Source organism: Puntigrus tetrazona, chromosome 18 (assembly GCF_018831695.1).
Source record: "Puntigrus tetrazona isolate hp1 chromosome 18, ASM1883169v1, whole genome shotgun sequence".
NCBI lineage: Eukaryota > Metazoa > Chordata > Actinopteri > Cypriniformes > Cyprinidae > Puntigrus > Puntigrus tetrazona.
In genome coordinates this window covers 4,217,568-4,237,274 of record NC_056716.1, presented here as the reverse complement: position 1 = coordinate 4,237,274, position 19,707 = coordinate 4,217,568, and the positions used below count along the sequence as shown (strand labels likewise).

The window sequence follows — 19,707 nt, the reverse complement described above, 5'->3', positions numbered from 1 at the left end:
ATTTAAGCAATGTTTAAGGTAAAATTCATGCTTAAATCAGGACACGACCACGAGGTTCACCCTTGATGGAATAGTTTTATTTCACAGCTTTTGTCCATCTGTGACACAAAAAAAAACTCACTTGCAAAAAAAAAAAAAAAAAAAAAGAAGCACTTTTTGCCAACGACTGACAAAACAGGTGAATCCTGCCTGTACGTGACTTCCGCTTACATTTTCTGTTGTTTTGACCAGGGTCCAAAATGTTGGATAGGCACACAACAGGAAAAGGAGGGTGACAAGGCTGTGCTGTGCAGGCCTTTTTTTAGGTTTCAAGGACAAACAGCAGCACAAGGTACAGGCAAGGTGTAAATCAGAGACAGAAGACAGAAAATACTAAGTTTGAGGAGACAAAGAAAAACTGCAAAGGACCAGTGACTGATCTGTGTGGCTCAGAAGACATTTAAGAGACATTCTGTCCCCCTCCCCCTCCCCAAACCTGAAGTCAGCACTTGATTTGAGCAAAAGACCGTTAACAGCAAATCACTTTTTATTCTAGAATTACAAAACCATTTGGATGTTTCTAAATCGTGGTTTAAGATTAAACCACAAGTTTAATGTTTCATTATAATCTCTTCTCAATATTTCACAAGATTTTATTGAAATTGCTTCTGACCCAGAATTAGGGACAATTAATTACAAAATGTACGCTTAGAAACATCATTAGAAAACTAAATGACTTTTCATCTAGCAATATCTTCCACTTCCTGATGCTGAGATAAATTCAGTCAATGGTGCCCTGTCGCCATGGCAATATTGACTGTGCTGGTGTAGTATTTTCATGAGTTTATACAAACATGTTTTATACCTAACAGAACAAATGTTCACAATGACAATCCCTTGAACAAGATGTCTTTCAAACTGACGGGGTTTCCCAATTGAGGCTGTGACCTAGGCTTGTACTTTTAGCTTTTAAAAGGGGAAATTCATACAAAAGTATACATACAAAATATATACTGAAGATGGTAATACGAATGTCTAAATCCAGAATGCATGGATACTTTGCTTTTGTTTGTTGCGAGTAATCTGTACAAGTACTGATATATTTTGGGACAATATCGGTCACAATCCATTCCGAAGATTTGCACTTTAATATTTCATGTCTGATAAGATAAAATCATAATCATGCACTCACACAAGCTTGTGTTTAAAAATCAAACCTAACTTCATTAAATCAAATATTTATATATGACAATAAACATGCTTCACTAACACAAATGAACGACTACTGAACCGGAAGCCTCGATGTTCACTTTGGAACCAGGAACCTAGGTCACAGCCTAGTGAACCAATCGCTACTATGTTTACTAATACAGCACAAAAGAAACCTGACTTCACCTGTAAGATCCTCTCCGGTCATAAAGCTGGACTAAGCCAACAAATAAAAGCGACGGGAACAGAAAATAAAATGGTATGACACATAAGAGGAGTAGTTTTCCCATAAAGTGCAGCTTGTGGCCGCACTGTGACCCACAGGGCTTCCGTCAGGGCAAAAGAGAGTGAGGTCATGGACTATTTCTTCCTGTAGGCCAGCGCTCCAAAGGCCAATACTGCAGCGATGGCCACCAGGGCAGCACCGCCGTATAGCAGCACAGGGAGGTCAGAGGACTCGGGATGTGGCACTGACTTCGTCTGCACCTCAGAAGGGGTCTGGAAAGGGAGCTCGTGGGCCGTGGAGGAGACCTTCAGATCCACCTCTGGAAGTACCTCCTGGTCCAGGATTGCTTGGACCACTTCGTGTTCTAGATCAGGCGGGGGGGATGATTGTGGCTCCACAGGAGCTGGGACAGGCTGAGACTGAAGTTCAGGCTCAGGCACGGGGAACGAGGCGGCGGCGGCAGCAGCAGCAGGGGAGGCTGGGAGCTCTTGTTCTGAAGCTGGAGGTGGAAGGATCTCTTCCACGGTCGGCTCCGTTTCGGTCTGCACTGGCTCTGTGGTTGGCGCTTCTTCTCGGACAGCAGCGAGTTCACTCTCACTGCCCAGCACGCTAAGAACGCTACTCTGCAGCTCCGCTTCCTCCACTGTCTCCCCGACTTCTTCTAGAAGTTCAGCATCTTCACGCTCCACGTGGACAATGTCAGAGTTTGAAGAGTTGTTCTCACTTTGCTCCTCGACTAACGCCACTCCCTCTGCGCTGTCCAGACTCTTGGCGTCTTCCGGGTCCATCATGCCAACCTGCGCCCAAGACTCGTGTCCTGTCAGAGACACAGGGAGACTCTCTGTCTGCCAGGAAGCTGGCCCACTGCTATCTCCAAGAGTCAGTAGTGAAGCAGGAGGGCTCAGCTGATCTGAGGCCTGTTCACCTGACAGGATGTAGATGTCGTTACTGTCCTCAGCTATGATCACACCAGGGTCCTCAGCTTCATCCAGGCTGAACACAGTGCCCTGTAATATAAGAAGTGGGAATATCCATCAGTTGGGCCGTTAATTATTTTTAATTCCAAATACAAATATTCTTCTAGAAATGGTAAAAAATGTTTCAATGAAGGACTCACTATCCTGCAAAGTTCATTTTAAACACTCGCTTATGTATTTTTAAGCAATCCAGAAGAGCTCAATTAGGTGCTTCAGGTGGGTTTAAATAAGTTCTGTATTATGGTGGGTTCTGAGATGCTGAGCTTATGACGCAAAACATAACCGTTTTAGCAAGGTTTGAGTCATAAAAAAATGTTATGCATTTCAATTTAAAATTGTGGTAAGTCAATGTACGCATTTCCTTTTTCGTGATTACTCCAATTGTCTATTTGCCACCACAACAAAAACATGTAACATGCTTGTTTTTTGCTTTTAACTGTGCATTTCTTTATATGGTCTTTCTGACTGTGTCTGCAAACCGTTCTCATCGAGTTCAACATAACTGAACCCAAAAATGTGCTCTTAAAAGCAAGAGGTATACAAAAGACCTAGAAAAGAATTAATCAAATGAATTTTATTTATATTTCAGAAACATTTATAGTCTTAAACACCAAAATTATATATATATATATATGTGTGTGTTTTTCCTCTACCATTCAAAAGTATAAGGATAAATTGATCAAAATGAAAGTACTGTAAAGAAACACTAATTAAAAATATTTGCCATCACCAATAAATACTATCATAATAATAATAATACCTTTAATAATAATAATAATAATTTATTTTTATTTTACATTGTAAAATATTTGTTTTAAATTCTAAGAACATTTTACAATATTTTTATTGTATTTAATCAAATAAATGCTACTTTGAGTGTAATGTTTTGAATCATCAACATTTTTTACTGAATTACTTTGCCACCCTGTGGAGTGTGAGAGTAATACAGCTATAATAAATTCTTTCTACTTCATAGTTGACTAAACAAGATCAACTTTAAAATGCAATGTATCAATGATGGACGGCTATTAACTGAATATGATGTTAGCTTACTAGCTGCATTCGAGTATATTTATTCAGTTCTCCTGGTTCTTGTGCAAAAACTATAAAAAAAAAAAGACCAGAGACAAAAAAAAAAATACAGCAAGTTCATATGTTTCTAAAATTACTTGAATGAAGCTTCTTTAAAATACACAAATACAGACCTGATGGCAACTTTCAAAATAAGGGAGGTCTTTGAGGCCAGAGCAACCCGCTCTCATCTGTATTCACTATACTGTCCCTATCTAGAGTCATGACTTTATCTTCCTCTGTCAACCACATGATGACATCGCAATACAGCTGGGGTGTCTGCATATACACAGGGCTCTAAATGTCTACCATAACTAGGTCAAGCATGCAAAATGAGCCTATTTGAACGCATTGTCAGTAAATGTCACTTTGTGCTCATTTGCATTAATACTGCCCCTTGCTTACTCATCTTAAAAGGACACCGTTCTGCTCCCTGTGCCTTTTCTAGTCTTAAATTTCAGTAATCCACCACTGTGCACGTGCATCTAGTTTCACATGTAATCCTGCCTCACATGAATGCTTTCAAAAAACACATTAGACCCCAGCATCTGGATTAACCTCTAATGGCCAACAGAGACAAGAGCATAAGCACACAACCAGTATAGTATGACAGTGCCTTATATATTAAAGTCATATAAAGATAACCATCATATGTAACCCAAAAAATAACTAGGAAACCATACCAAATAAATAACTATATATGAAGACAAATTTAATTTCAAATCTTCAACCTGCATCTTAAAACACAACAAACAGGTTATGTTAGCAAAGAAATATTTTTCATTTATGTTAAGTAAATAAAAATTGTACCAGCCTCAAACCTTCAAACGGCAGTGTATAATAAATAATGTGCTGTGTAGCAATGCACATATACTTGATTTACTAGTGCAAACACCATCATTCTAATGAAAGTAATACAAAAAATAATTTGTGGCAAGTAAAGACATCTATTTATATAGATGTGATGCCTTCACAGAAAAATAGATGGATTGAGCTGGCATTAATTGCATTTGCTCTCATAATTTTGACTTATTTTTAAGATGATTAAAAATTACTGTGAAATCCAAGCTTTCTCCTTGAATACTTTTCAATGTTACACTCTACTTGGCTCTACAAAAAAAAATCCAGCATCAATTAGTTAGGTTATAAAGTAAGCTTAAAATAACAAAAACCCTATGTACATATTCCAAATTGACAATTCCTTTTTGAAACGGTAAAATAGTGGTTTCCTGCAAGATTAGGCTTGTTTTCCTATCCAAAGACCGTCTAAAAATGAAGACATGCTGCAAGGCGTGTTCTTTTAGGTGATCTTTGGCTGCCTAAACACCACTCCACCCTTACCTAAAGACAAAAACTCACACACGCTTGCTAAACACAAATGCTTTCACATTCAAAAAAAGAAATCAATATTGAAGATGGCGTGAGGTACAGAGCATACAACCTGTTGAGTGGTAACCATTTGAAAATATTGTGCTACCAACAAGTATGAGAACTGGGTATAATAAACATGCTAGTACAGTTCAATAAAATGTAGGTCAATGAGATTTTACGCCATTGAAATAAGTTTCTTATTTCATACATTTAATTTTTGTTTTCATATTGCATCAGAATCAGTATAGAAAGACCACACATTTTAGACCACATATACTTCCTTTGACACTCTTGTAAGGCAGTTTCTGTTAAGGCATCTACTCCAAAGATAAACATATCAGCACCATACGTGGATTTCCCCATACTGTACCATTTGCCTGTAAATGCTGAACTGCGTCTGCTGATAAGAAGACCAGTTTGCCCACTGCATCAAGCAACCTACTGATGAGAACTCTCCACATAACCCTGCTCATTCATTAACAGAGCATCAGCTTGACTCATGATGTGTTAACATTCCCTCCTTTTAAAACGTCTAAACATACCCTAAACGTACGTGAGCAAATACCTTTTATTATTAAACTACGTTCAAACCATTCAAAAGGCCGCTTAGGCGAAAGATTCTACCAATCTCCCAAAGGATGTCAAGCATACAAGTCGCCATTTCAACTAGCACCGTGAATAGTTTGGAGGCAGTCAAACTGGGACAGCCTTGCTCCAGCTGATTCATAGGAGGATTTATCAGATTTATTTCTGTTCTTCATCTCTGGAGTGTGTGGGGGTGGCGTATGGCCTCTGTTTGTGTGATGAGAGCAGTGCATCGCCTGTAAAATGTAGTTACATAAGAGGCCGGGTGATGCGACCTGATGTGGCTTGAGCTCCGCTCTCAGCACATACTGATATACAGACAGAGGCACACTGCTTTGGTAGCGGTTTGTCTGTACCGGTACAACAGGAGTCAAATTACATCACATCAAGCCATCTCAAGAATATTTGCTGTGCCATGTGACACAGACACCTTGAAAAAGGTCAAAGCTGCGTTACGTACAGAACTGCCAGGGTGGGGTAACTTACAGGCAAAATGTCCCACACGTCGCACACACTGGGTTTTTGTTACCCCCCCCGAAAGCTTTCCCTTGACCTACAGGAGTTTGTCATGATCAGAGCAGACAGCATGATTCAGCGGGAACATCTCATTGCTGCATTTTGGTTTTCAAAATGGCTTCTCGCTGGGTTTTGCAGAATAAACACACAGACAGATTCCTTCTCATGCATGTCACTGGCTTTGGGTCTCGTTCATTATTATTATTTTTTTTTTCAGCATAATCATGCATTAAAATCCATCATACATGAATTGTCACACTATACTGGTTCAACAATTTATGCATGAATGCCTTAGCAAACAATTTACTTTTCAATTCATTGCTTCTCGTACAAGGCCTTATTTTGTCTTCTATTTGTGCTTCCGCAAAGGTAAAAAAAAAAAAAAAAAAAAAAAAAAAAAACAATTACTCACAATTATATCATATATATATAAAAATCTGAGTCAATCCAACTGCACTCATTTGTACACTAAAACAGGTCAAACATTAAATGAAATATTTACAGACTGGCCTATTTTACGGACTGTAGAATTAAACCTTGTGCGTGTCCTTGTGTTTGCTATTTTATTATCCATTTTGTAATGCAGATCAAAGAAGAAGTCAAAAAGACCTAAATCCATAACAATAATAATATTTTGTGCTAATAGACCACAAGATGATAATCTGATCCCGACACCTTGAAGAAAGCAAGTTGTCCTACCTGCCTGTGTTCGCTTCCTAAGTGCGCAGAACTCCAGCAGTGACCACAAAGAAATGAAGTGAATGAGTGGCGGACAGAAAGTATAGACAGTATAAAGGTTGCTGTCAGTGTAATAGGGCTGGAACTGCTGGGCAGGTTTGTTTGCACACTGTCTCCTCCTTCTCGTCAGACTCCTCCCAGCTTACATTCAAACTCTCACAGATGCTTATCCCGTATCATCTATGCCAAAGCTCTCGCTCCATCGCTGGAATGCGCTCCTGTACTGAGCGAGCAGTATAAAACAATGGTCTTCCCTCCTCCCTGTGTCAGTGTCAACGGTGCACTAATTAAATTAATCCTTCTGACTGAGTTCTTCAGCTCGCACGCAGAACGCATGAACCGAGTCTTTCATACGGACGGCCCTCATCTGAGATACAGTGTGACCTAAATAGGACATTATAAACAAACAAGACCTTCCCCATGATCAGACCGAAGTGAAGAGCTGTTCTCATAAAATATTTGCATGAGGGTACGATAGCCTTCCGAAATGAACAATCTTGAGTTTGAACTATCAAATTACATACAATTACATTTTGATAAGATGAATGGGAATGAGTGTGCGCACTATGCAAAACATTAAAGTTAAAGAGTCATTTTTTATTATGACCTTAAATATGAAGTACAAAAGAGTCTGTCAAACGATCACCACGGCTTAACAGAGGCATCATAAAGTCAGAATTGTCCATAAAGGTGAGAGTTATCAGTCTCAGCTTTCACAGACACATAATGTGTTTAAAAAAACCTCAAAGACTTTATGGACAATTTTTGTTATCCAAAAAGTTCTGCATAATTTGAACAAAACATCTACAATAAAACAAATACTGCTGGGCAACACTGTGTGTGTTGTGAAAACTGTACTAGCATTATCCAGCAGCAGCTAAATTAGGTTGAAATCATGAGCACAGCTCTGGCTCCCTCTCCTGACAGCAGTTTTGATAAACTCAGTGAAACGTCTTAAAGGCACTTTTTCTCAACCAGGGAGACAGGACTGGAGGCTGCATATATATACATACATACATACATATATATATATATACACACACACACACCTGAGTAATAACTGAGTAATAATACAACTAATATTCATATTCTTGAAAAAAAAGGAGTGCTGTTTGGTCACTCTGTCACAGTTAATAATGCTACAGTAGCCTCGGTTGTCCGTGTCTCTAAGCAACTCATTATATGGTGCACCGCTAGTGCACACTCGGTTTATTTGAACCTTTACTGTTAACCGTGATGTTTCAAAGTTAAGTTAACCGCGAAACCGAGTTAATCGCTGCATCCCTACTCGTAAAGCACAGCTTCACCAGAAAAGGAATGATAGAAATAAATGCCAGTATACAATCCAGATCCAAGCACCAGAGAGTACGTCACTCACCCATCCTCCCTGCTGAATAATGAAGTCTGCTTGGAATTCCTCGAGGTAGCGCAAGCCATAATGTAGCAGAGTTTCCAGTGGCTGCCCCTCATTCTGCAGGGCTTGTAACAATACTAAAGGTACCAACACCTAAACACGATAACAGAAGGAAATGAAGGACAGATACATTCACGAATCAGTGAAAATCCCAATGCCTTCAGGGTGTTCTGTGTGCTACTATGTGCTGAGTTTTTTGGATTACCTTGCTCCAGCCTCCTTGAGCATGAGAGGACACCTCCTCCACCACTGCTCTGAAGTGGTCAAAGTCCAAATCACTGCACGAGAAGATTCCTCTGCATTAATTTCAATCGGCTTGTTTATCAGAAAACATCAGCATAACATAAGTTGAAAGCTTTAGTCAATATTTAAGTGAAATGTCAAAAATGAATTAATTTGAAGCCAACTTATAATAATAATGCATGCAGGCTGTTTATACAATGCATTTTTCCGGCATAGACCTCTGCCAAATAGGATACTAGATCTTTTTCCCAACTGCTAAAACTGTCCAGGAATTTTCCCTGGATATTTAAAAAGACCTGCTCAGAAGTGTGTGAGTGGCGGAAGACAGGTGCGTGTCCAGGTCCCGTGAAACGCGGTCCCCCAGCACTGCCAGACTGTCTTCTATGGAGCTTTCTGGATTGGCTGGACTGAACACTGGGGATGTGAGCTGATCAAAACCAGTCCTAGAAAAAGCTAAGGCAGAAAAAGAAGAGACAGATGACTTTGATCCAGATTTTAGATTTAGTTTATCATAACAATACAGTGTTATAACAAGAAACATCTTACAGGCCACAATTTCCTCTTCCAGCTGCTTTATTTGATTCTCAATCTCTTTCTTCAGGCTGCTATTCCGCTCCCTTTCCACTTCCTGTGTAGAATGGCTCTCTCCTGCATAGAATCATAACAAAAAAAGTTGTGTTTTTTTTTTTATATATATAACTGTATATGAATAATTATAATTTCTCTTATTTTTAGCATTCTTCACTAAATTTCATTTAAAAAAAAAAATTCTTCAACTTCACTGACTATTAATTTGTAAATCTACACAGACAAAATACTTAGTGAAAGACAATAACAACTGGAATTTGAGTAAAAATATTTGCTACATTGTTTCAAGCAATCTTAATTTTTAAGCAATCTTATTTGAACGTTGATTTAAATATATTTTCCAGATACACTAATGGAGTTCAATAACCCTTAAACAATCCAATATTTATTATTAGCAGAGACTGACTTTTGCAAATCAGGATGTATTAGAGAAACTTTGTGAATTTTAGATGAAATATTAGCATCTATTTCATATTCAACAGAAACTAGCACTGTTGCTATTACATGGTGTAAAGCATCTTCTCATAATTAGGAGCACTTGTCTTCCTAATAAAAAAAAAATAATAATAATATAAATTAAAAAGCACCTTCTGATCAATAATCGAATTTTGATCAACAACTAGTCTTCCTAATATGACGTGACAGTTGACTCCTTAAAGTGACTTACATTTTCTTTTATTATTAGAAACAATTCTGTAATATAGCGGCTTTAATACAACTGTCTTTTCTGTGGCGCTATTCATTCATACACTGGTGAATTATTTAGTGTTTGAGCAGGCCCAGGCTTTCAGCTCTCTCAACCACAGAGACCCAGTGAATGACTACAAAAAGATGTGTAAGAAAGAGGGAAAAATTTTAAAATGACTGTGAAGCAGACAAAGCCTTTTACAACATTACAAAAGTTGATGGGAGCTCACGCTGACGCTTCCCAAGCCGGGTCTTTGGTCAGTTTTGTTCAGGCTGAACTTCGCTCTGAACAGTGGCATGTGAACAAGCCAACGCTGATTGCATATGACAGTCTGTCAGAGTGCAGAGCGGGTCGAGTGGAAAGAGGGATCAGAAGCTACTTTCAAAGCTGACTGAATGAAAACCAGAGCAGGACACAGGACATTCCTCATTGAACCGCTGATATGCCCAAGGCTCCAAAATCTTCAACAGGCAGCTTAATCCCATGCCATCCTCTGCAATCAAGTCAACCAAACTAACTGTCAATGACAAACTCTATGCAACCTCTTCTAAACGCCACAAGGACTAAATAAAAAAAATGAAAGTCAATATTCGTAAGTATCCACCTTACAACGTCTCCCCAAAACGAAAAGCCATGGACTGTTCAAAGCGAGAACCAGACACAAAAACAAATGATATCAACAGAACCAAATTTGACAACTGTATATAAACTGCGACATAAGTATAAAGAAAACATGCAGTCGGAAGGATTTGTTAATGCATAACTGGAAATACCTGCAGGCATTTTTCAATCAAATTACACTGGTTACGGCACTCTGTGTACGGTACTTTAAGTTATAGCCCATGTTCAAGGGCAAAATGGAGATTCCTGGAGGAGGAATGTGACCTCAGTAACTATAGACAAACTAGACTAGAGACTGGAACTGTAATGGTGGGGTCTCTGCAAAGAAGCTCTATGGAAAGTCTAAGAAGTGGAGAGACCTATTGCTGTTGAGTCGTTTTATTTTTTCCCCACAACATCTACATTGTTTCTCCAACTGTCATGTTTACTTGTGTATCTCACCATTTGATGCATAGTGCATATATTTTACACAATTAAAACAGCATCTAGAATCATCACGAAGTCGACTATCTAGATAGCACAGTGAACATATACAACAGTGTGGGTAATGTCAGTTAATTAAATGGATGCTAAGAAATTCGCTTAGAAATTGGCGAGAATTCTTTTTTATGACATTAGAATTGGAAAGTGACTTTTTAATACTTTTAAAACTTTTCATCAGTTTCATTACTTTCTGGATTGCATAAAACACGACTATTTCCATATACAGAGAAAATGTGCGGGTTTTTGCCTCACTAAGCTTGCACTGCAATTCGCAGCTGCTTCCTTTTTTCCTGTACAAGCAAGACAAGCAAATCACTGAAAGCTGTGTCATTATTTTAAGATTATATTAAACTCCTTCTTGCCAGGCGGGTTTGGACGTACTGAGTTGTGGGTGCGAGTCCTTACCCTCCGCTATCTGTGAGGGTCTTGGTCTTGATCTTGTCGGTGGGGGCAAGCTGAGGTAGCTGAGAATGACATACTTGGTCTCATAGTGAAATCCTTCAGGCACGGTGGTGGAGGAGCCAGAGGCAGCCATTGAATAGAAACGTCAGGCTCTCAGGGACATGCACGACCAAATGACAGTGTTCACGAGTCCTAGAACAAACACACACTTTATAAGGCATAAGTTAGTTGTACAACCTGAGGGACTTCTGGCATCCTAACAAAAACAAAAGCATTAAGCATGTAAACATATAACCTCAATAAAATGACTTTCACCTGTGCAGATAAAAAAAAAAAAAAGATAGCAGGCTAGCAGTTAGTGACTGACAGCCTCATTCCACTTATTGCAACTTTTATTTCTTCGACACAAGCTTTCTAATAGTGGTAAAGTATTTCAACTCAGCAGCTTGCATATGAGCTGCCCGTTTAAAACAGAAATACAGAGGTAAGTAAAACGGTTACGTAAGATTATTTCACAAACTCCTTGACTGATGTGTGAATTCTTTCCATGCGTGCAACGCCGCAAGACACCCAACTCGAAAGTTGCTCAAGTTTGTCTCTTGACCGTTTCAATACCGGACAGTTCCTATAACGCTGCGAAGCGCACTTCTCCTGGCAAACGTCCCGAAAGTGACGTGAGATATTTGCACTAAAGAAGTCCACCACGTTTAATAGAACACGGTGTACAATGCAGCGCACGCGGACACCCACCGAACCTCTCCGCGTGCTCGCCACACCTACTCACATGCCAGAGCGAGCAGCTAGCCGCTAAAGTTTAAACATAACCTGACAGTGTCACTTATAACATAACATGCTATCCATTTAACGTGAACACGCCGCGACTTAACTCGAACGGGTCGTACCTCTGCGCCAGGGATAATTTTGTTCGCTCAGAGGGTGCTCACCCGGTTTCTTTCACAGTTAACTATATAACCGCTTTGCCTGTGGGATGGCTAACCGTTCAGACGTGCGCTTGCGTGGTGGCCATGCTGCGCGTGTGCGGGAGGACGAAGCCGAGCGCGCTGCTCCGCCTCGATTGTATTCCTTCTACTGTGACGCAGGACGCGCGAGGAGGTGGAAACGAGAAGGTCAAGGATAAAGTAGGCAACGGTGAAGGGATACTTGTTCATCCGTTCATCAGCTCTCGAACGGACGCGCAAGAATTGTTCGTATGTGTCGATTCTTTTTGGGAACTCACGCATCGCGATTTGTTCGATTCACGTACAAATGACTCTTATGAACCTGTTCTTTTCGAATCATTAGAATCAACACACTGTTATTGCTTGACTAAACTACATAAATTATAAATGAAAGTAATAATTACGTGACCCTCAGTGAAAAATAATCAAGAAACAAAAAAACATGCAATGATAAAAACCTCAAAACGTTTTTAAATTATTACGGACTTGGCTAAAATTCATCTACTCATACATATAAATCATGTGAAAGTATATTTATTTTTGTACAATTTTCATAATTTACCATGTCCCTGAACTCATTTCCACCCTGTTAGGATGTACTTTCTCGCCTTCCAAAATAAACTGCAATTCATTTGAGATCATTTTCAAGAAGTGAAATTATTTCTTTTCCGCTGTAATTTAACTGTACAAAGGGAGGTGAATGTCACCTTTCACCTATACCTTTTTTTTAAGTTTTTGAAATGTTCTCCTGCTTGTGCCACTCATAAAGTTACACCCTGTTAGGCTAAATTATGGAGAATGTCTGTCCGAACAAATTTGACATAGTTATAAACGTTATGTTTATCTGTAGAAGGTCAGAGAGCTAAATGTTTATGAAAAAACTACAGCTTATTTAGCTCAAAATTTTCCACCCTGTTAGGTTTTTATAGACTGTGGAATATGAAACTAATATGGTGGAGATTCTAATAGAATAAAATGCTTGGCCAGTACGTGTTTCATACATATTTAAACATGTCACTACTTTGGTAGAATGCTAAAAACATGTAGCTTTTTACCAAAAATTATGAAGCCAAAATGAAATGAATGAATTTCACGTTCACATTTTTATGAGTTACTAATGTTGAATTGCATTGCATTGATGTCAGTCAGCGTTTTTAGTCTTCAAGATAAAGGCCTTCTCTTACTTGCCAAAAACATTTTTTAATAAAATGAATTGTACACATGAATATGAAATCTAATATGTTCCCCATATGAAAACGTAATACAATCCAGTCACGTGTGCACATGCCATTTTACTGTATTTGCTGCCCTCAAATGGTGCAAGACCTGAACCTTTTTTTTGTTCACTTGTTTTTTAACCAGAAAAGTAACATTCATAAAAATGTACTATCATATCAAATTCACAAATACAAAAAAAGACCATTTTTTATATCAAAGAAAAATCTTTAAAAGATTAGATATTATGTATATACATATGCAAATATATTGCATAGTTAGACAACATTTTAACTACATTTTATATAAATCTCTTTTTGGGGAATTAAAAAAAAAAACAATCACACATCCATGTATTAAAACAATAATGTTGAGGAATACAGGATCGTTTTCTTTTTAAGTTGAAGTCTTTTGAAACAATGGATTGTTAAAGCTTCAGGGTAAAAGCACAAATATATGTGAAAATAATTTTATGTTTATCATTTGTTTTATGTTAATAACTTTAGATTATGGAGAAACCAGGTATTTGAAATGTCCTGAGGGTGTCAGCACTGAGCCTTTTTTATTTTTGGTCAGGGTGGCGTTTTTCTGTTGTTAATATTTCCCTGTTTTAATTTATTTCTTGATTCATTGTTTGATTCACCTCCATCTGTACAAATATTGCATAATAACAATAATATGTCTAATATAACCTGGGTCTTATCTGGAGCCACCGAAGGAATGAATCATAAAGAAAAATTGGTTGCCTTTATACTAACTGAATATTCTTCAGACACAAAAAGCGCTTTTGAAAATAATAGTTTACTCAGTCTAGTTTCTGATCTTTACTGCAAAATAGGAGAACAAACTTCTACGAACAACTATTCGACATAACATACGTTTTATTTTAAATTACATAGAGTTTGTATTTACAGTTCAAAATATGAAATACATTAAAGATAAACATTCCAAAGCTGTAATAAATATGAGTGTTACGATGGGAGAAAAACAGCAAGTAAAACTACACAAGACTTCAAAAAGTTGTGATGCGACAAATCTGCATAGGTTTAAAGTTGCCGGTCATCTGTGTTTGATCTAATTTGCAACAGAAAAGCAGTTTACAATGTCAAAGGTTTGAGATGGGATCTTTACTCTGGAAGGTAACCGAAGTGCAGGGGTGGTGGGGTCATGACTGGGTTTTGCAGGTATGCACATCTACCTCCTCTTGGCAGTCCCTGCAGTGAACAGCACAACACCAGTGGAACTTGCACTCACACTTGGTGGTGCGGCTCACGCGTGACGTGTCATAGCCCCGCCCACAACACATGACCTCACAGCTGTCTGCCCCACGCGACGTACGGTTGCACACTCGCCCACCTGTGCCCACAGAACCTGCAATAAAGCAACAATATGAATGAGACATCACAGAATTTAGCGATATGAAACATCAAACATGTTAAAGGTCTCACTGTTTTGGTCCTGGGCAGTGATGAAATCGCTAAATGATTTAAAGTAACCTAAAGGATAAGCTAGACGACATGAGAAGGTTTGACTGTAATTGCAAAAATGACCATCAGTAAAAATTTTCCAAAATAAAGCTAAAAAAACCTTTTTGAAACGCATATTAATTAGGTTTTTTTCAGTGTTTATGAGTTTACAGTTACATTATAGCTGTATAATTTCCAGCTTTTTGAAAAGTAACAACACTTTTTGTACAGAACAAAATCATAAAGGAAAAAGATTGCAAAATATCACACCAGACAAAAGCAACAATGTTTTCTCACAGTCTTTACACACACACACACACACACACTACTCATTTAGTTTGAACATTTTCAGTATTTTTGTCCCATTTTCACTCAAAATATGAAAAAAATAAATAAATTCAGTTAAAAAGCAAAATTGTGTAGCATATTCAGACCTGTGCTTTCAGGAAAAAAAACATACTGAGATTATGTACACAATTTTGTGTAACATTTCAAATAATTTATACGCATGTATAAATAAAATACTTATTACTAATTTAGTATTATTTTGTATTTTATATTTAATTAAAATGACTTAACTGAATTCCAAAAAGAATTTAGGTTTATTTTGATATAAAATTTTGCAATCTATCTATAAAATAAATAATTTTAAATAATCTAAAAAAAAATGCATTGCCCAATATAGAAATGTAAAATTCGCTTGTATTAAGTAATAAGGCTAGTAAAAAAATATAAGAAGGGCAAGTAAAAATAGCTATTATGCAAAAACAGTTACACGTTTCACTGCTGAAATCTATTAATGTAGTGAATATTTGAACGAATTCCTGAAGCAAGTGGACCTCGACTGAATAGTCATGTGTGCGCCTGGCAGATGTCTGATAGTGTCCAGACAGCGCTGTCTTGAAGAGGCTGGGTTTGTCGGCACCATGTAAAAGGATGACCGCTTGGTCCTTGGTCAGATGAGGGACTGATGATAGAAGCTATCAAGCATTGCTCCGGGTCTTCATCACGTACTCATTTCAACGGCTCTAATCTCGACAACCCCGCCCTCTTCGAGGCTGACGCGTCGCTGATTGTTGCTGATACAGAAATTGCTAAAGACCTTGTATAAACCCCTTGCTTTCATGCTCCCTCCGAGTGACGATCTGCAGCCTTTTTTTTTTTTTTTTTTTTTTTTTTTTTTTTTTAGAAAGATCCCTTCAGTGCCGATTAACACTCAGCACTATACAAACAACCGTGTTTATTTCTTGAGCCTTAACCAATCTTACGAAGGTTTTAAAATTTTTACGATTTTAAGGTGAGGACAGTCTCACACGGAACTGCAAAACACTTCATTGTACCAGTAGCGCCAGCATTGGTATGTCACCGCTGGTCTATTGAACTCAATTGCGAGTAAGCAGGCATGTGTCTGGGCATGACACAGCCACTCCCCCCCACAGCAGTTCATCAGGCTGGTATGCTGGGCTCATATCGTTTACATCATGGGCAGTCTTTACCTGAGCATGCATCTGCTTATTGAATTAAGATGAGGGGTTGCCAAGAGATGAGTTTAACATGTGTGACCATGGTGAGAGCTGGTAATTGATTTCACACTTATGCAGTGGAGGTATAGTCTATGTCTCCTAAAACTGACATCAAACAGACTGCCGGGCCAAGAGAGTTTCTCACAAACCACCACGCTGCAGAGGTCGACGCTAAAATATGGTGGTCTCTGTTTTTTTTTTTTTTTTTGAATGTTCCTTCAGAGCTGATGAGAAAAAATTGACCGGATTTGAAAACATTATTAGAGCGTGAGGGTATTGTTAAAGCAAAAATGAATATTCAGTCATGCTACTCGTATGACTTTCTTCTGAGAAGATCTCAGGCTGCACCCGAAATCGCGTACTTCCTAATATATATTAGCCAAAAACGTTTGTTTCCAGACTTACACTATTCATACAATACCCAGATGACTTATTGCTTCTGGCGAGATTGCGGAAGTGCACATCTGATGGACATTTTACTATCCCATGAAGCCACATGAGAGGATTTGTGAATAGCAGTGAAGCAAAACGCGAAAAGCTGGGTTACTTGACAATGAAAGCACTGTCAGATTTTGATTGAGAGCATATGATTTCAGATGCAGACTTTTTTTGTCTATATAATGATATCAATATTGCCCAGTAAGGTCCAGTGTTGTTTTGGCTTGGTGTTCTTTGTATGACCAAATAATATTTTTTCATATTTTTTGCAATCCGCAGAAAAAAACAAGCCATATAGGTTTAGAACGACATTATTTTCATTTTTGCATGAATTTGCCATTTTTCACACATAATTAAAGTCAGTGAGGTCCGGTGATTTTACCCCATTGACTTCCATTGTATGAACAAAAATGAAAAAAATCATACAGGTTTGAAACAAAATGACGATTTTCATTTCGGGATTAAATAGCCCTTTAACTGTTATCCAGATTTTTTCATCCATAGAATAAAAGTCAGTGAGGTCAAGTGATTTTTGAACCCCATTGACTTCCGTTGTATGAACAAAAACAGTTTTGTGCTTTTTTTTTGTATTTCGTAGAAACAGTTTTCGGATGGACTAGCCATTTAGCTTGTAAGATCTTTCTAAATTTACATACAATAAATAATAAATACCTAAAGTGGGGACTGACGTACAACTCAGGGCACTTAAAAGAGACATGACCTACCTCTCTAAATATTCCTGCCAGTTTTAGGCAGAAAATATAGAGGTGCCGCCGTGGAAGGCAGTGATTTATAGCATTTGCGCATAGGGATTAAATTTCAGCTCCCGTTCTGCCCACAAAACTGTGGTAATGTGTCTAAACACAGCGTCACCTGATAGCAGGGATCATCTGCAGTCTGACAGGCACCCCCTCCCTTACTGCTTCCCTCATAGGTACACCTGGTGTTATTCAGTACGTACACACACACACACAGAAAGGTAAAAAGAGATAAACCTCTGCCTTAGGGAGGGAATCTTTGCCGGCATTCGGGTTACAGGATTGGGTTATGACTATTGTGTATGTAATAACCAGCTAAATAGCTCACGTCCTCTGATTACAACTGTGTTTGGGGGCAAAGACTAATGCCTGCTGATTTTGAGCGGAGTGTGGGAGCAGGGTGGAAACACAAACAGTGCGTTATGAAACATGATGGAGCACTACAGCTTTGATTCATCAACTTAATTCACCTTATGAGGTAATGCAAATAAAGGGATTGTTCACCTGAAAAATACAAATTTCTGTTATCATTTACTCATAACTGTATTACTTACTTTCGTATGCAGGACACAAAAAGACAATATTTGGAAAGTCAGTTGGTTTTAGTGTTGTTTTGGACCAAATCTTTAAAAAAGCTTTTTCTTTGTTCATCATTTTAATGGTCAATTGCCTATTTAAGTTAACATTTATAACATCATTTACTCACCCTTATGTCATTCCAAACCCGTATGAGAACATAAAAGATGATATTTTGAGGAATGATGGTAATTAAACAGTTGTTAACCCCCATTAATATCCATAGTATTTCTTTCCCTACTATGGAAGCCAATGGGGACCATCAACTTCTTGGTTCTTTAAAATATTTTTTATGTTCAACATTAAAAAGAGCCTCATACAGGTTTGGAATGACATGAGGGTGAGTAAATGATGAGAGAATTTTCAATTTTGGGCGAACTATTCCTTTAAGGTTTCCCTTAGCACACTTACCAGTGTTGTTTTGGACCACATTTATGAAATAAAAATTATTTAAAACATCTAGATAGGGGCAAAATATAATTTTAAGGTTAAGGTTTCCCTCAGCACACTTACCAGAATCATGGTCCCATATACAGTAGTCAGGTGAGTCTTCAAAATAGACAAGGTCAGTTTTGGTAGGCCTCTTGAACATCCTGTAGGCACTAGTGAAGCCGGTTCCATACTGGTTCATCACCACCTGAATGGCATTGTTGTACTTTTTGCGGAGATAGTCACCGGTCTGCCTGAAGTCTGCCATGGCTAACCAGCAGGTTCGTACATTGCACGAGCCACTGACACCATGACACTTACACTCAAGGTTCATAAAGCGCTTCACCGCCTGTGAATCAAAAAAGAGACGGTGTCTGGAGTAAACCACTGACTAGTCTCTGATCGTGTGAGCCATGCAATTGTCGTGGCTCATTATTTGTCGAGCTTTCATTTCTCAATATGTGTCTCAACAGCTGTCTGCGTTGTTACCTTCCTCCCTGCACGGTTGTTGTGCAAGTTCATGAGCGCTCGTGCATCTCTCTCCTTCCTCTCCTTGGCGTCTATGAAGACCTGAGTGAACTTGATCGCATGGTCAACGTGATCGCTGCAGCCACCCCAGTCGAAAGCTCCCTTGGCATCTCGAGAAGAGCCCTTTTTTCCAGGGTCGCAGGAGCAGTTTTCTAGTTCACCTTGACTGCAGGCCCTGGTCAAGGTGTAGACCATACCTGCTGAGGAAATGGCATAGACAAAGGCGGCCTCGCGACTGCCTGAGAAAAAGAGGGAATAAGGTTTTATATATATATATATATATATATATATATATATATATATATATATATATATATATATATATATATATATATATATAAATTTTAATAATTTAAATAATAAATGTACATATTATAAAAGCATAAAACACACCCAGCATTTTTTACATTTACTTTATATTTAAGTAATTTTATTTTGTACATTGCACTATATAACTATAATAATTATAATGATATAACTACACTTTCCCTTTAATCATTCATTTCAAGGTGATTCCTAAACTGTAACTGAATGCATGAATGCATTTTTCGGACAAAACTAATCTCATAACCCATTATATAAACATCAGAAAGACATTAAGACGTCTTAATTTTGCGAGAGTACGTGTGAAGGCGATTAATGTGGAAAACAGTCTGTTATGACTGTATAAAAACAACAGTAACGAGCAACAGCCTGAGCAAAAG

At 38.2% G+C, this 19,707-nt stretch overlaps 2 protein-coding genes across 10 annotated transcripts in view; both read right to left on the bottom strand.

Annotated features, from left to right (window-relative positions):
* Positions 1 to 62: 62 nt before the first annotated feature.
* Positions 63 to 12,495, bottom strand: bcl2l13 (BCL2 like 13). 9 transcript variants are annotated; one of them, XM_043265053.1, is made up of 7 exons: positions 11,999 to 12,495; positions 11,091 to 11,303; positions 8,876 to 8,977; positions 8,626 to 8,782; positions 8,292 to 8,364; positions 8,051 to 8,179; positions 63 to 2,421 (listed from the first exon to the last, which is right to left on the bottom strand). In XM_043265053.1, exons 2-7 carry the CDS (start codon positions 11,242 to 11,244, stop codon positions 1,549 to 1,551), a joined length of 1,488 nt encoding a protein of 495 aa, XP_043120988.1. In that variant the 5' UTR covers positions 11,245 to 11,303; positions 11,999 to 12,495; the 3' UTR covers positions 63 to 1,548. The 9 variants fall into 9 exon arrangements, with proteins under 9 accessions (XP_043120988.1, XP_043120987.1, XP_043120992.1 ...); XM_043265052.1 differs by having other exon boundaries at positions 12,056 to 12,495; XM_043265057.1 differs by having other exon boundaries at positions 12,109 to 12,495.
* Positions 12,496 to 14,154: 1,659 nt separating this feature from the next.
* wnt2 (wingless-type MMTV integration site family member 2) overlaps positions 14,155 to 19,707 on the bottom strand; it is a 7,700-nt gene continuing 2,147 nt past the window's right edge. The window contains exons 3-5 of the mRNA XM_043264072.1: positions 18,965 to 19,242; positions 18,560 to 18,824; positions 14,155 to 14,656 (exon numbers count right to left, since the gene is read on the bottom strand). Of these exons, the coding sequence (XP_043120007.1) occupies positions 14,451 to 14,656; positions 18,560 to 18,824; positions 18,965 to 19,242 (749 nt within the window). The 3' untranslated portion in view covers positions 14,155 to 14,450. The remainder of the gene's footprint in view (positions 14,657 to 18,559; positions 18,825 to 18,964; positions 19,243 to 19,707) is intronic.

Coding starts and splice junctions, on each gene's coding strand:
- bcl2l13 (XM_043265053.1), bottom strand. CDS start 11,244: ATGGCTGCCTCTGGCTCCTCCACCACCGTGCCTGAAGGATTTCACTAT. Junction 8,365..8,625: donor ACTCACACACTTCTGAGCAG/GTCTTTTTAAAT, acceptor CTTCTCGTGCAG/TGATTTGGACTTTGACCACT. Junction 2,422..8,050: donor TTATTCAGCAGGGAGGATGG/GTGAGTGACGTA, acceptor CTTATATTACAG/GGCACTGTGTTCAGCCTGGA.